Source organism: Corvus brachyrhynchos, unplaced genomic scaffold, assembly GCF_000691975.1.
Source record: "Corvus brachyrhynchos isolate BGI_N302 unplaced genomic scaffold, ASM69197v1 scaffold239, whole genome shotgun sequence".
NCBI lineage: Eukaryota > Metazoa > Chordata > Aves > Passeriformes > Corvidae > Corvus > Corvus brachyrhynchos.
Window position 1 is genome coordinate 9,322,397 of NW_008246057.1, and position 14,805 is coordinate 9,337,201.

General features: G+C 39.3%; 1 protein-coding gene across 2 annotated transcripts in view; it reads right to left on the reverse strand.

The window, feature by feature from the left end:
• The window catches only part of LOC103623493 (mitogen-activated protein kinase 12), a 32,603-nt gene extending 17,798 nt beyond the window's left edge, over nt 1–14,805 (reverse strand). Inside the window, exons 1-3 of one of the 2 annotated variants that reach the window (XM_017746017.1) lie at nt 14,639–14,803; nt 4,900–4,958; nt 3,396–3,507 (exon numbers count right to left, since the gene is read on the reverse strand). In XM_017746017.1, the coding sequence (XP_017601506.1) occupies nt 3,396–3,507; nt 4,900–4,958; nt 14,639–14,653 (186 nt within the window). In that variant the 5' untranslated portion in view covers nt 14,654–14,803. Of the gene's footprint in view, nt 1–3,395; nt 3,508–4,899; nt 4,959–14,638 lie in introns of both variants that reach the window. The other variant, XM_017746018.1, reaches the window with a different exon arrangement.

The following is a 14,805-nucleotide window of genomic DNA, read 5'->3' on the forward strand; positions in this document are numbered from 1 at the left end:
CTGCTGTTTTCTTCCTCTTTTCTTCCTTCAACCACACACAGTTGCTCCATGTGGATTCCAGATTTTCTGATTCACAGACTTCAGCATCAACCTTTGGGGCCACAAGTGCTGCTCTGTTGGTACATTATCTGTCAGATAACGTACATCACTAGGACCAAAATATGTTTCTAAGCCATTTCACTGGCTTAGACTTAATTAAATTAATTATTCATCCTTTCCACTACATTCAACCTAAGCTAATTATTTACAGTTCATATACTGCTTGCCTGTAAAGTTAATACAAATGATTTTTAATCCCTAGCGAATAGCATGCCTCTCCTGGAAACCTCCTTCCCAGACAGTTACATCAACTTAAACAGACCACTCCACTTACACAGTCCTTGAGAGAACACTTACTAGGACAGTTTTGTGACCAGGGAACTAATGACAAAACTGAAATCATAACTCCACATTTGAAGTCCAGATGAGAGGTGAATTCCCTCAAGTTTAAATACAAACAATTTCCCCAAACCTGGCTTTAGTTTATCTGACTTTACTTCCAGCATTTGTAAAATGGGAATTATTGCACTTAAATGCGCAACTGTAGAACACAAAGGATAATTACTCAGCATATGTAAAAAGCTATGTGAGCAAAAATCTACTAAAATACGAACACAAAATCCAAGGTAGGATCAAAGAGAAATCAATAATGCAGGACTCAACAAAAATGTGTATTTATTATGTTTTGTGATGGGAGTAAAACAATTTTGACCTTCTGTATTTAAGTGCTGAGAGACAACAGAATCGTGGTTATGCTGTTCCTGATGTTCACGTCCAGGCACAGCATGCTGCTCTGCTGCATTAACTAGTTTTTAATAGCGTTTGGCAATGCCAGTACAGATCTGGATGAATCTGCATCCTGATGGATGTGCCAGACTTTCCTGTATCAAAATCAGGTCTGTATTTCCACTGCACAAGCACATCCCTACACTGACTTCACTTACCTGTACAAGCACAGAGGAAATTCTGCCCATACATTGTGTGTTGCAGGCACAGGACCATAAAACCAAAATTGTACAGAGCCAGCAGCAGCCAAGGAATGACATTTAATTTAAGACACTGCCATTCCACAGCCTCCTTACACCATGTGTCTCCAGAGCAGCAACGGGAATTAAACAGCCGTCACTGCAGGAGAGCCTGGATAAAGTCTGCAGACCTTGGTCAAGGTTTTTCTTCTCTTGGAATTGCGTCACCGAAAGAAAAAAGTAGTAAGGAAGTAGTAGCCTTTTTATGATCAACAGCTGTGTATACCCAAAAGGTAAACACAGTAATTTAAGAACTGTAGTACCAATATAGACCAAGAATCGTTTCCACATCTCATTAACATAGGTTATAGATAAAAACAGGGAGCTTAAAGAGTATCTTCTTTTTGCATTGTAAGACCATGAACTTCAATATACACAGTCCAATTTTTAAAAGCCAAATAGAAGAAAAAAGGAGTAGTAATAATAAACGGCATTTAGCAAAAGATGAGGAACAAAAACATACAAAACCCATCATAGCTACTACATTTAGAATCATTCTTGTGAGAGTCAGTTAAATTCAAGATTATCTCGTTTTGCTATAGCTGTAAGCTCTGCAGTCCACAGAAGTAAAATATCTAAGAGATAAAAGAGAGATGAATATTAACATTATTTCTGAGAAAGAACAGAGGATTAACATTCAGGCTTACTATCTGTAAAGAAAAAAATCATGAGCAAGCTCAACAACTAACTTACAGATGGCATTTGGTAATACTTTTTATTTAAGAAAATGATACGTTGAAATCATTATTCTTCCCAAGACTTACTGGAAGAGCTACAAGATGAAGCTTTCCTACACAGTTCAAAACTAGACAAATCTTCATGGTCCCTTATAGTCTTTTATGGATCCTTCCTAATTTCACAGTGTAAAACAAGGGCACATAATAAAAACCTATACTAGAAGTCAAGATCAAGCAAAGGTGGCAGGAGGCAAGAACTCCTAGGGAAACCAAAACATAAAAAAGTGTACGTGAGGTGGAAGCAGAGTCAGGTCACCCTGCAGGAATGTGGAGACACTGCCCAAGGGTGCAGAGATGGAATTTGGAAAGGCAAAGCCCTCTTGGTCCTGAACCTGGTAAGAGACACAAAGGTCAACGTGAAAGGCTTCTACATGCAAACTGGGAGCAAAACCAAAACTGGGGAAAACACAGGCAACTGCACCAGGGGCATGAAAAAGCCAAGGTACTCATGGTCATCAGGAGATGCTCCTTATGATGATAAGAAAGCAAATACTGCTCATGTCTTCAAAAGGGTAAGGAAGAAGAGGATCAAGAAAGGCCGGTCAGCTGCACCTCACTCTCTGGGAATGTAATAAGCAAGTAATTCTGGAAATCATTTCCAAACATTACAAGGACAAAGAACTGATTGGCAGTAGTCAACAGGGATTTACAGAAGAAAATCACACCTGATAGCCCATTAGCCTTCTGTGATAAGACAACTGGCTTGGTGGATGACAGGAGGGCAGACAGTGCTGTTTACCTTGACTCGAACAAGGCTTTTCAAATTTTCTCATAACACCCTGAGAGACAGGGGAATCTAACAGGAGTTAGATTAATGGACAGTGACTGAACTGCCTTGATCAAAGGGTTGTGATCAGTGGCAGGAAGTCCAGCAGGAGGCCCACCATCAGCTGTGTCCCCCTTAGGGTTAGTACCGAAGTCAGTCCTGTTTAACATTGTCATTGCTGACGTGGATGATGGGACAGAGCGTTCCCTCAGCAACTCAGCAAATAATGCAGAATTGAGAACAATATTCACACACCAGATGATTGTGCTGCCATTTAGTGAGACCTCCACAGGCTGAGGAAATGGGCTGACAGGAATCCACCAAAGTTCGACAGAAACCTGGGAAGAAATAACCCCATGCGCCAGACAAGGCCAGAGATTGACCAGCTTGGCAGAGAAGGACCTGTGCCCCTGCACCAAAGACAGCCAAAAGCCTCATGCATTAGGCAGAGGATTGCCAGCAACTTGAGGGAGGTGATCCTTTCCCTTTTCTCAGCTCTGGTGAGACACACCTGGAATGCTGTGCTCAGCTATGGGCCTCCCAGTTAAAGAGAGACACTGAAGCAAACCCAGTGAAGCTTCATGATGATGATGATGGGACTGTACCATCCAATGTAAAACAAGAAACAGAGAGCCAGGATTTTTTAGCTGTAAAAATATACTTTATATAATAAATTAATATAATGGGTTTTATTTAATATATATTCTTTTACTATACAAGGTGAGATAAATTTTAACCAGCTATTAAATTATAAGTATTTATAGTTCTCCATAACAGTTTGCTAGGAAAAAAGACTGTGAAATCAAAATAGTAGTAGGACTGGCAAACCTTTAAGCCTTTCAACATCTGATATACCAGGAACTGGATTCGATCTTCAGTTAATTTCTCATGCTTCATTATCTTACTCAAGTCTGTTCCCATAAATGGCATGACGAGGTAGCTTAAAACAAAACAAACAAATAAAAAACCAAAACAAAGCAAAAACAAAACCAAAAAAACCCCCACAAAGCCCCCACAAAAAACCAAAAAACAAAACAAACGCAACCCCCAAAAAATGAAAGAAAACCAAACAGATTAGCTTGATTAACTTTGTCACGTAAATTTAAACATAGATGTATATGTTATAATCCACTTACAACATTAAATTATAGATCATTCCATTTACCAAACAATTCCTTCATCACCCTCCTACCCTCCAAGCCTATTTTTATCTGATTGTCATAAAGAGGTATTGCCCAGTTCTGTCACTGATTATGGAAATTTGCTAGTTATCAGAACTAGCTTAGAAAGAAGCTAACCAAAACCGTTGTGATATTTCAAAGACTGCTACACAGAAAACTAAGACATTCATGCAAGGCAATGTCTCTCACAATCATGACCACCTCATTGAGCTAGAAAAATTTGGAGGATGATTTTAAGGTGTCATTTAAAACACAGTGCTTCAATGCTCATCACATACATGTGCATTCTATTACATATGCTGTATAAAATCCTAGCACAATAAACAATATGGACAACATTCCTCATCAATATGAACACATGCTCCACGTCTTCTGTACTTCATTTTCTACATTTTTCTGTCAGATAGCTTTCTTTGTTAACATATAAATACACAAGGTTGTTTAGGAAACATAGCTACACTAGATGAAATCCAGAACAGTTCTAACACAGGAAATCTACATTAAGCCCAAAAGGATTTCTGAACATTGTTTCTCTAGCAATTTCTTCTAATTCGCAAGAATTGCAGCAGTAAACAAGTAAAACAGCAGACATGTTAAACATCTTGTGTCTGAGATGCCACCAAAAGGTCAGTGAGATGTGGTAGAAACAACCTGTATCAGGTGCTGTTTGGACCACTGACTGGGAAAACAGTCACAGGGCACAACAGACCAAAATGCAGATAAACACAAAAAAATTCAGCAGCATCAGCACTTCTTAACTGATCCTTGAATTAGGATGGTTCCCACTGAGATGTGCCGTGTAGTAGGGATAACTTTCAGCCTACCTGATTGGGTTAAGAATTGTCCTACCATTTGAGAAACCTGGGCCTTAGGGTAAGAAATCAATACTCGAAAGGTGGATTAGGAAATTCACCAAACTGCCATTTACTAGGGCTGAAAGAAGTACATACCTCGTAGGACAGGAAACTGGTTCTAACGACAACCTGAAAACCCCAGCTCATCAAAGCTGCACGTAAGAGTTGTATTAAGATGAAACTCAGAAAAAAAAAGTCCATGAAGCAACGATTTTGAAATTCTCTATTTAAAAAGCAACAATGCTCCCGCACAAGCAACAATGCTCTTCTCCAAAACACAAACAACTTGGAACTTACAAGTCATTAAACTTCTCCAGTGTTACATCTGGTGTGAAGACATCCAAAATTCCAATGACCTAAAAAAACCCAATAAAATATTAATGATTGATTTGACACAATAAAGTCTAAATCACCTAATAAATGAAAAAATATAATCCAAAACATTTCCACAGTGAGACATTAGCTACAGGCATAAATATGGCAGAAAGAATACCTAAAATAGTGCCAGGATTTATTTGCTAGATTTTATAACTCAGAGGGCAGCTTTACCCTGTGATACAAAATATAAGAAGTATCTACTGGAACTAAAAGTTTGGAGGCTAACAGTTTTATGTAAGAGGAGACAGTATTTTATCACTTGAACTACTGAAGGGTTGAAAATAAACCAGACAAATCAGTCCATAATATGAAGCACTCATAAGTGCTCTCCACCTAGCTGGGCTTGCTGCTTATTAATGAAGTACACTTTAAACATCTTCTAATTTCAGTAACAGGGTAATTTAGGTACATAGACTACAATAGCTAATTGGAAGTACAAAGAAGAAACTAGAACTAAACTGGTTTTACTGAGAAAAAATTAGCAAGAACTTTATATGATTTACTGTGGCTCATACATTAGGTTCTCCAAAGAGCTTTTTTTGTCAAACAAAGGCATTCTATCACTGAACAGAGAAATAACAATCTAGTAAAATGGATTTTCCACCACAGCTTTTCCTATTAGTATGGTTTTTGGGAGAACTATACAAACTGACTGGGTACATTACACTAAATACCAATGCTTCTTTCAAGCCCATTAAACACCAGAAAATTAAATATACACAACTCAATGCCCGAAAAGAAGTAGCTGGAATTATCTAAAGCCAGACTTTAGTTTAGATGCTGCTTAATCCAGGCAGTGCCAAAATAACACAGGCTTTTAGAGCTGTTTGTTTTCTACCTCTGCTCCTAATTCACGACCATTTCTGTCTGTTCAGAGGAAGACTGAGAGTGCTTGTGGCACTTCCCAGGTGCAGGCTGCTATGTCACAGATTCACAAAATAGAATTCTGAGTTGGAAGGGACCCATGAGGACCATCAAGTGCAACTCTTAAGTGAATGGCCTGTACAGGGATTGAACCCACAACTTTGGCATTATCAGCATCATGGGGCTGTGCAGGGCTTTGCTAGAAAGCAAGCTAGAAGACTAATAACCTTTATAACCTTGTTCAACTCTATCTTTGTGGCCACACACACATCAGATCATACATCAAGAACTGATCATCCAAATCAGGTATCTTTAAAAAAAAAAGTGAAAATAAAGAGAAGCATGAGCAGAAATGAAGGGGGGAAATGCAAGAAAAGGACAACTTCCTTTGTTTAAAGCTTTAAATAAAAATCGCCAACCATGATGAAATCTTTACTGCACGTATTTTTAGTCTTTCCACATTAAGGGCCAACTACTACAGTTAGCCTGGATATTATCAAAATGTCACAATGATGAAGATAGAAAAACTAATAAAGATGAAGGCAGAAAATTACAACTCCCTTTCTCTGTAGCCACATATATCTTTGAAAAGAAGTCACTAATAATATTTACCTGGGACTGTTATATGAAACTAACTCAAGAAGAATAACTACCATAAACCAATAATTAAACCCACAGAGTTATTATTTGAAGCAATACCTCTAGTGCTAACATTACAACAAGAATTTTCTTTTTTATGACCGTTTTACATAAGGTTTTCCTTTTCTCTGTGGAGGTAGTGAGAGAATGGAGGAGGACAGGATTACAAAGATGTACATCACAACAATGGAGCATAATGCAGCTCTACAGGCATTTCCTAAGGCAGCGTGTATGCGCAAACACACACACAGAGCATACACAGCCAGGAAAGTTGCACAAAGAAGGAAGTTAATAATTTAGCAGTAATTTTATTTAATACGTATCTTTCCTTATCAAGCCCCACTTCCTCAGAAGTCTTACTTGTTCCCCTTAAGCAGATATTTCCATGCCCTCATACACCTAAGCAAGAACCATCAGAAAATAAACGTCATCACATCTGAATGTAGCAGTGAAAGACACTGGGACACCACAATAAAAAGGGACACAGAGGAGGATGAAATAATGTGGCTGCTCTATCACATCCATCTGTGCACCAAGGCATTATCAGGCATCCCCTGTGAAACACAGGAGCATGAAGAACATGTTTCCATACAGAACACACCAGCCCCAAAACACACTAAAGAAGTTCACTAACATTCTAAGGCGTAGCCATTCCAGTACACAGAGCTCCTGATACTTAATGCTGCCTGATGTACACTACTGCTGAGGTAAGGTCACAGACTCATGGAGACAGACCTATCACTGCTGCAAATCCTCTACAGCAAATGAAGCCACCAAGACCAATGCCCAGCTCCTGAAGAAGGGAATTTTAAATAATGAACCAGAAAACTCTTTAAACATGCCAAGGATTTTGCAATACTACTTCTCTTGCTTTACAAATCAGGTTTTCTAAGAATCCTGAAATCCATCTTAATGTCCAAAATTGTAAGACATACTAATAGCTAATAAATTTCAAAATAAAAGTGAAGGGACTAATTTCCTTTTCCTCAGAGATCTTTATTTAATAGCTGTGGTTTGGGATTATCTTCCTGTACTGGAGCAGAGTCATTCATATTTCCATTCAGGCCAGAGATTTTTGCAGCTATATTAAGCACAAGGAAGTATGGGATAAAATAAATCCTTTGAGGAAGATACAACTCCAGCTACTTGTTCAGGAAAAGGGAAAGAATTGAACGAAGTGTAGTCAACTCCCTCCTTTATAATATGATGGAAAAATCTGTTTCTGTCTGAAATGCTCTCAATAAAGACAGTATTTGTAAAGAACTTTATGATACTTAAAATATAATGTTCCAGCACAAAGTAAACCACCATAAACAATCACAAGAATAATTTATTTTTCATAGTGTTGCCTATATGAAATGTAACAGAGATATCTATGAAACCTTCTGTAAATGTATTTGTGGTATTAATCAGCACAATTACTGACACTATCAGAGATGGAAGCCCATCTGAGGAATGAACCCAGCAGAGTCTGCAATGGCAATGAAAAGCATCTGTGGAAATCAACAGCAGTGCTGCCTTTTCAGGGTCTTATTTTTACCCCTATTAACTCTGCCAAAAGTCAATTTCTCAAATAAATAAGCCCACAAAGAATGCATCTACTGTACATTTGACTGAAAAATAACCTGGATTTCTTCAGCCTCCACTGAAGCACTTCAACAGCTTTTATCTCAAGGACAGGGTGTAAACACTATGTAACTCCCACAGAACCACTGATTGGTTCGGGTTGGAAGGGACCTTTAAGCTCATGTAGTTCTAACCCCTTACCATGAGCAGGGACACCTTCCACTAGACCAGCTTGCTCAAAACCCCACCCAACCCAGCCTTGGGCACTTCCAGGGATGAAGCATCCACAACTTCTCTGAACAACCTGTGCCAGTGCCTCACAGTAAAGAATTTCTTCCTTATGTCCAATCTAAATCTACCCTCTTTCAGTTTAAATTATTGTCCCTTGTCCTGTCACTACATGCCCTTGTAAAAAGTTCCTCTCCAGCTCTCTTGAAGTCCTCTTTGTGTACCAGAAGGCTGCTCTAAGGTCCCTCCAGAGCCTTCTCTTCTCTGGGGGGAACAACTCCAGTCCTCCCAGACTGTCTTCATAAGGGAGATGCTCCATCTTCCTGAAGTGCAAACCCACAAAACTACCCATCTACTGGTCTGACTTGTTTTCCACAGGTATACATTTACTTTGAAGCCAGTGGGGGGGGTGAGTAGCAGCATTTCCATCCTTTCTTAACCCTACTGCGTGTGTTCCCTGACCACACTCACCAACTTTAACTACTGTTAACAAATAAATAACAGATTCACATTGGTGAGGTGGTTTCTGCCCTTCCCTTCTCAGCTGCCTCCTTTTCCAACAGCAGAGCACAACGGTGAATAGCTCCTCATCTCTGCCCTCCCCTGCACTTTGATGTATTGGATTACTTCTATTCAAGGACTGACCCATTACATTTCTGTAAAAGACATTTTCTGATGTAAGCAGCAGTACATCAAGAAAAAACCTGAATCTAGTATAAATTAATAAGTAATGTAGGTTATGTCTCTCATACAATAAGTGCTGCTTTATCTTGCAGATTTTAAGCATGAAAACACAGTGAAGTTGAGTGGCTTTAGCACTCAGGCTAAACATGCAAGTACATTTCTTAAGAGAGAGCCTTGCTAGGGTGCACTGAACTATGTATTATGCTGCATTAAATTTTCTGCAGGATTAACTTCATGTTCCTGTGCTGATCTACATCATGGGCACCTGCATCCTTTTATTACACTAAGAACTCTCCATCTTTTTAAAATTTTAACTACTCATGCCAGGGCTTGCACCACAGTCACCTTTCTTCCTCACAGAGTACCAACACATGAGATGAAGAATGCCTGCAAGACCTCCTTTTCTTTTCTCCTGCCAGTCAGCACACTGGCATACCCATGAGCATCACCACACTCTTCCTTCAAAGGTTTAATATGTAACACTGGACAGATTCAAATCCTGCAGACAGACTCATCTTCATCTCTAGATTGGATGGCAATCAAAAGAGAAAGTTTGGGTTTCGGTGCTGTTTTTCTTATTTTCATTTCATGGAATAAGCTCATCAGTCTGCTTTATTAGTACCCAAGGCTGGGTGTGAATAAATGGCTATCAGCTGAAACCCAGCCTACATAAAACATCTATTAGTCAGATTAGGAAAATAAGCAAAAATGACAACAGATACCCCTATGTTGATTTATTGACCTTTGAATACCAAAATAAAATTACTCCAGTGTCCTGTTAGCTCCCTAGATGTGCTAAGCTTTCAGCCAGCAGAAAAGCAGACAGGAGTGTTTCTCCCTTACAAATTTTTGACAGCAATAAACCGTCCAGTTATAACTGTGTTTTTGCTTTCATAAGGACCAATAAGGAGATTTACCATTTCCAGACAGGATTCCTGAATTGCACTTTACTGGCATATATGTACCCAAAGAATGTGAATTTTTAGCTGGTGCAGTCCTGCAGGACTTGCTGCAGGAGACCTCTTCTAACACAGTAAGCACACTCTCATCCATTAAGGCATCACTCATCTACAACTCCCTTGTTGGTCTGATTTTGTACACTGCAGATGCTGTTGCTTTCCACTGCTCATGTCAGGCTAGATGAACTGCAAAAAGTGACAGATTTAAGATTTTTCTCAAGCAGGAACACAGCCTGACCCATTATTTTCTCTGGAACTAATTCTTCCTGTGGTTGACACTGTGTAGGTGTAAATAAAAAGCTCAACATTTTTTCAAAATAAAAAAGAAAACAATTAAAAAGCAGTCAACCTGAAAGTGCATCATCCTCAAAAATGTAACTGTAGAGAGACAGGTAATTTAGTGTCTGTTGGGTATCCAATTCCTTGCAAAGTGGAAAAAAAAGCTTCATGTTTCTCATAATGCAAAACACACACTGGTCTTCACATGTGGGAATACACCAGAGAATAATTTCCACTCTGAGCAATGAATGAGAACATAATATAGAGTACCTTTAAACAATTACTGCAGTGGCGTCTTACATACAGAGTTTCTAGGAAGGGAAAACATCTGTAGAGTATTAACTGACCCAAGAAATGTTTAATGGGCATTTGTCAGAAATTTTACACCAAAAACACATTGAGAATTTAATTGGTAGAATTGCGTCAGAATTCCCATGGGTGCCTATATGTACATGGGTATATACATATGTACACATGGGTATTTACATATGTACACACACCACACTTCGATAAAGTCCACACTTTGTTCTGACAGGAGCCACCAGCATGAGCTCTTCTCTTCCTCTCTCCCGTGCCATCTCCCTTTGCCAGCTATTCTGCACTCCTGCTTGAAAACTTCTCTTAACAAGCTGGAGGTGAGCAGGGCGCCAGGGCTGGACCACTGCAAACAACTGTCCAGCTGCACTTGTTTCAACAAAAGAGGGTATCAAGGTATCACTTACAGTCCAAATGTGTTAGAAAATCCAAGTTATTTGCCAAAAGAAACTAAATGTTCTGCATCTCCACTTACTTGTCTGACTTTCGTACTGCATACACAGAGATCTCCATTAACTGCAGAAGAATACACAAATACAGAGCTATGCAAATGTTTGAGAGCTAAAGCCAGGGCCAAAGTTAGCATGCTGGCCATATTCTTACTGCTTTTGGTTTTAAGCCAGTGCCATAATAGATAAGTTTTAAAGGTCCTCATTTTAAATGAATTCAAAATGGACAGAAACACAGAACAGAAGAAGCACTACTAGAAAGTATTTCCTAAAGGTATAAAGACTCTGTACAAGATCCAACAGATGTGAAAGAAATAATCAAGAGCTGCTAAGGTTGTAATGGGATGAATACTACAAACTAGCATGATTAAATGACGGAGTAAAACAACCCCAAGCAGTGCTTCCTTCATTCTGCCTTAGCTGTGTTTATTCCTCATTTCCATACCATGCCCTCCCCTGTGCCAGCTATTTATGCAGCTACAGAGTGATCCAGCAGCTTATCCCACTGGAAACAAACTTTTCTTTTCGGCAATGTTGTAGGAATTGATCTGGGTTAAACTGCTTCTTTGGTAGTAGAAGCAGCTTATGAAGTTTGGGGAACATCCTGGGTCCTTTCAAATTAAAAGCCCTACCCCCCAAAAAAATAAACCCCAAAAAAAGCATACCAGTGTCATTAAAGACTGATTTATCTCTTAACAGCCAGATCTCATCCTCTTCACTCACAGCCTCTGTCCTTGGCCCTCAACAGCATTACTCCTTTGGACTTGTTTACAAAGGGTTGATGAGAAGTCCTGTGTGATCAAGTCTGCATGGTTTATATAGAAACATTCCTCACCACATGGTCTATGTAGAAATATGCATCACTACATTTACTTGAAAGCCATTATGGAGTGAAAAGGTCTAATGAAAGATGGTATGCCAGCAACCAGTCACCTCCTCCTGAAAATGCCTAAATACACAAGCAAATTCACCTGTGAGTTAGCTTCCCTACAAAGTAAAATATTTTGAATTCCATAAAATTCAGGAGAATTACTCCTGTATTTGCTTTTACAGGACTCCTGGTCATCCTAAAACCCTTCTACATAAAAAAAGATGAGCATATTCCTCAAAGGGTATATAATGGAGGTCATCTAGGGTATTAAGCAGTAGTTTTCCTCCATTTTTATTCTGACATGCTGATGAATTATATCACTGAGACACAGGTTTAATGGTATCTTCTGCTATCTTAATGAAGGATCAGAGCTGCTATTTTTAACACAATGTATCAGACCATTACAATTTCTTCCATCATTCTGAATAGAGCGTAAGATTAAATAAATTATGATAATGCATTGCTACATGCTTAACACAAAAATTCCCTGAAAGCTACGAGGGGCAGAGATGGTCCTTTGAGAGGCAATCACAGTGAAACAAACAAAACATCACACTTTCCATTAAAGCCAACATGAAATTCCTTGTGATTACAGAAGTAATTTTGAAACAAAAACAGATAAGAAGAGTGAATTGGATGTAATTTTAACTATCAAATAAACAGAAGAAATTCTCTCCTGTGAGGGTGCTGAGACACTGGAATGGGTTGCCCAGAGAAGTTGTGGATGCTCCATCCCTGGAAGTGTTCAAGGACAGGTTGGATGGGCTTCTCGGCAACCTGGTTTAGCGAAAGGTGTCCCTGCCCACAGCAGAAAGGCTGGAACTAGATGGTCTTTCATATCCCTTTCAATGCAAGCCATTCTACGATTCTGTGATTGTATGAAATATGCAAAAAGCAGCTCTCTGACAGAATGGTCGTGGGTCAAAGAGGTCAGGCTGAAAATCATGATGAGGAGCAATACTGCCATTCTGGTTTAATACTGGATGGGTGGAGCAGCTAAAGGAGTACCCTTGAGATCAGCTCGGGAACTGAAAATCCTAAAAGGCATGGTTGCTGCTCCTAATTCACCATGGGCAACACGACTGACAAAAGGCAGTGAGGCTAGGGTGGTGGATAGGAACTGTCTTGATGGCTGTACTACCATGTCGGTCTCATCTCAGATGGGTGGAATAGCCAGCTTCTGCCTCCAATCTCTGCAGGATCATTTATTCAGTCTTTGTTCTCTAATAAGTAGATGCCATAATTCACGTTAAAATCTTTCTTTAGTACATAAACCTCTTTTTTCTGGGGCCCAAACTGTTTCCTAAGACTGTAAATCATTCCATTCCTTCATATAGATTGATTTGTAATTTGTACACATTGTGCTCACATTCCCCAGTGAGCACTTTCTTCAGGACTCTTTCATTACCAATTGAGTCACAGTGGTATTCTAGAGTATTATTCTAAAGGGCATACACTGCATAAAACCTGCTAGGAGTGGAAAATGCTCCCCAACAGATTATTCTGGGAAATGGAAGAAAAATAATTTCAGAATTCTGGACACAGTTAGAAGCTTGGCAACTGCATGGGCTGCTCCACTCCCAAATGTTCAGTAAAGAAAACGCTGAGAGTATTAAAGCCCATACACAGAAGTTTCCTGCAAACATTAACTCTTTTAACATGTGCAGCAGTGGTTATGAAGCAGCTACTGTGAAGTAATCAGACTAAAAGGTTTAGATTAAAATATACAAGCAGACAGTTTCTTAAACCTACAAAAGCTCTTCTTTCCTTCTGGACAGTCAGGATATCCCACAAATTATTCTTCAAACGAACCTAGTTAATACTCACAATATTAGTATTATAATGTTAAATGGCAAAGACTAGTTATTATTACCAATTTCTCCCATCCTCACTTTCTATCTCTCAGCTTTTTGTGAAGGCCCTCTGAATGGAGGTATGCTCTAATCTTCCACATCAACTAACATTTTAAACGATGTTCTTATGCATCATTTTAACAACTCCCTCCAAACTATCAGGCTTTTTATTTCATATGCATTCTTCATGAATAGCACTTAAAACTACTACTATGATCCTCCAAGCCCTTCTCACCTGGAATCCATGCTTTGACTCCACAAAAACTGTTTTCACACAAACTTCTTCATTTTTTTCCTAAACCACTAAGCAGTATTGGGACCATGTATCCTTCTTTAACTTCTTTCAACACTTCTTTCTACAGCTGTTCTTCTTTCATGTTACATGGGAATTATGTGCAGAGTTCTATAAGCTATTCTCTGCTTCATAATAAAGCAACTTGTTTAGTCATTTGTGGACTTTTCCTGTTTCACAGTAATATGAGCCTGAAACTTTCAAATGCTTCGTGAATGATCAAAAAAGAGAAAAATGCTAACCCCTCCTCAACGTTTTCACGTGTGCATCTTCATGCAAGCTCAGGGGGAAAAAAAAAAAGAAAGAAAAAGAAGATGCTGGCACCTGAAACCTACAGACCCATGCTCTGTACTCTCCTGCAACTCACATGAACACAGTGATGGAAACTGTAATTTCTGGTCTTTAATCCCTCTCGCTAGTGCTGAGCAAATTGCACTGTGGTCCTAACCTTCCCCACCCAGTCTTTCCTACATGGAAATTAAGTGGTGTTTCCCACAGGATATTCTAGTTTGTGTGAACTGATGTTTGTAGGACAGACAAAAGACAGGCTGAAAGATTCCAGAATTCCCTTCAGCTACACATCTGCCCTGTCCAAATCTAAATATTTTCTTTGATTTAAAGTGCCTAAGCTATGGTTTTGAGCTAATGACCCAACTCACGTTTTCATGCTTCATGTGTTTCAGGAGACGCAGCTCCCGGTAAGCTCGTTTGGCGAAGAGTTCAGACTGAAAGGGGCGGTACAATTTCTTAATGGCCACTTTGGTGCCACTTCTTCCATCGACGGCTGAGCTTTAAGGGAAAAGAAAGAGTTTGGTGAGCAAGGACC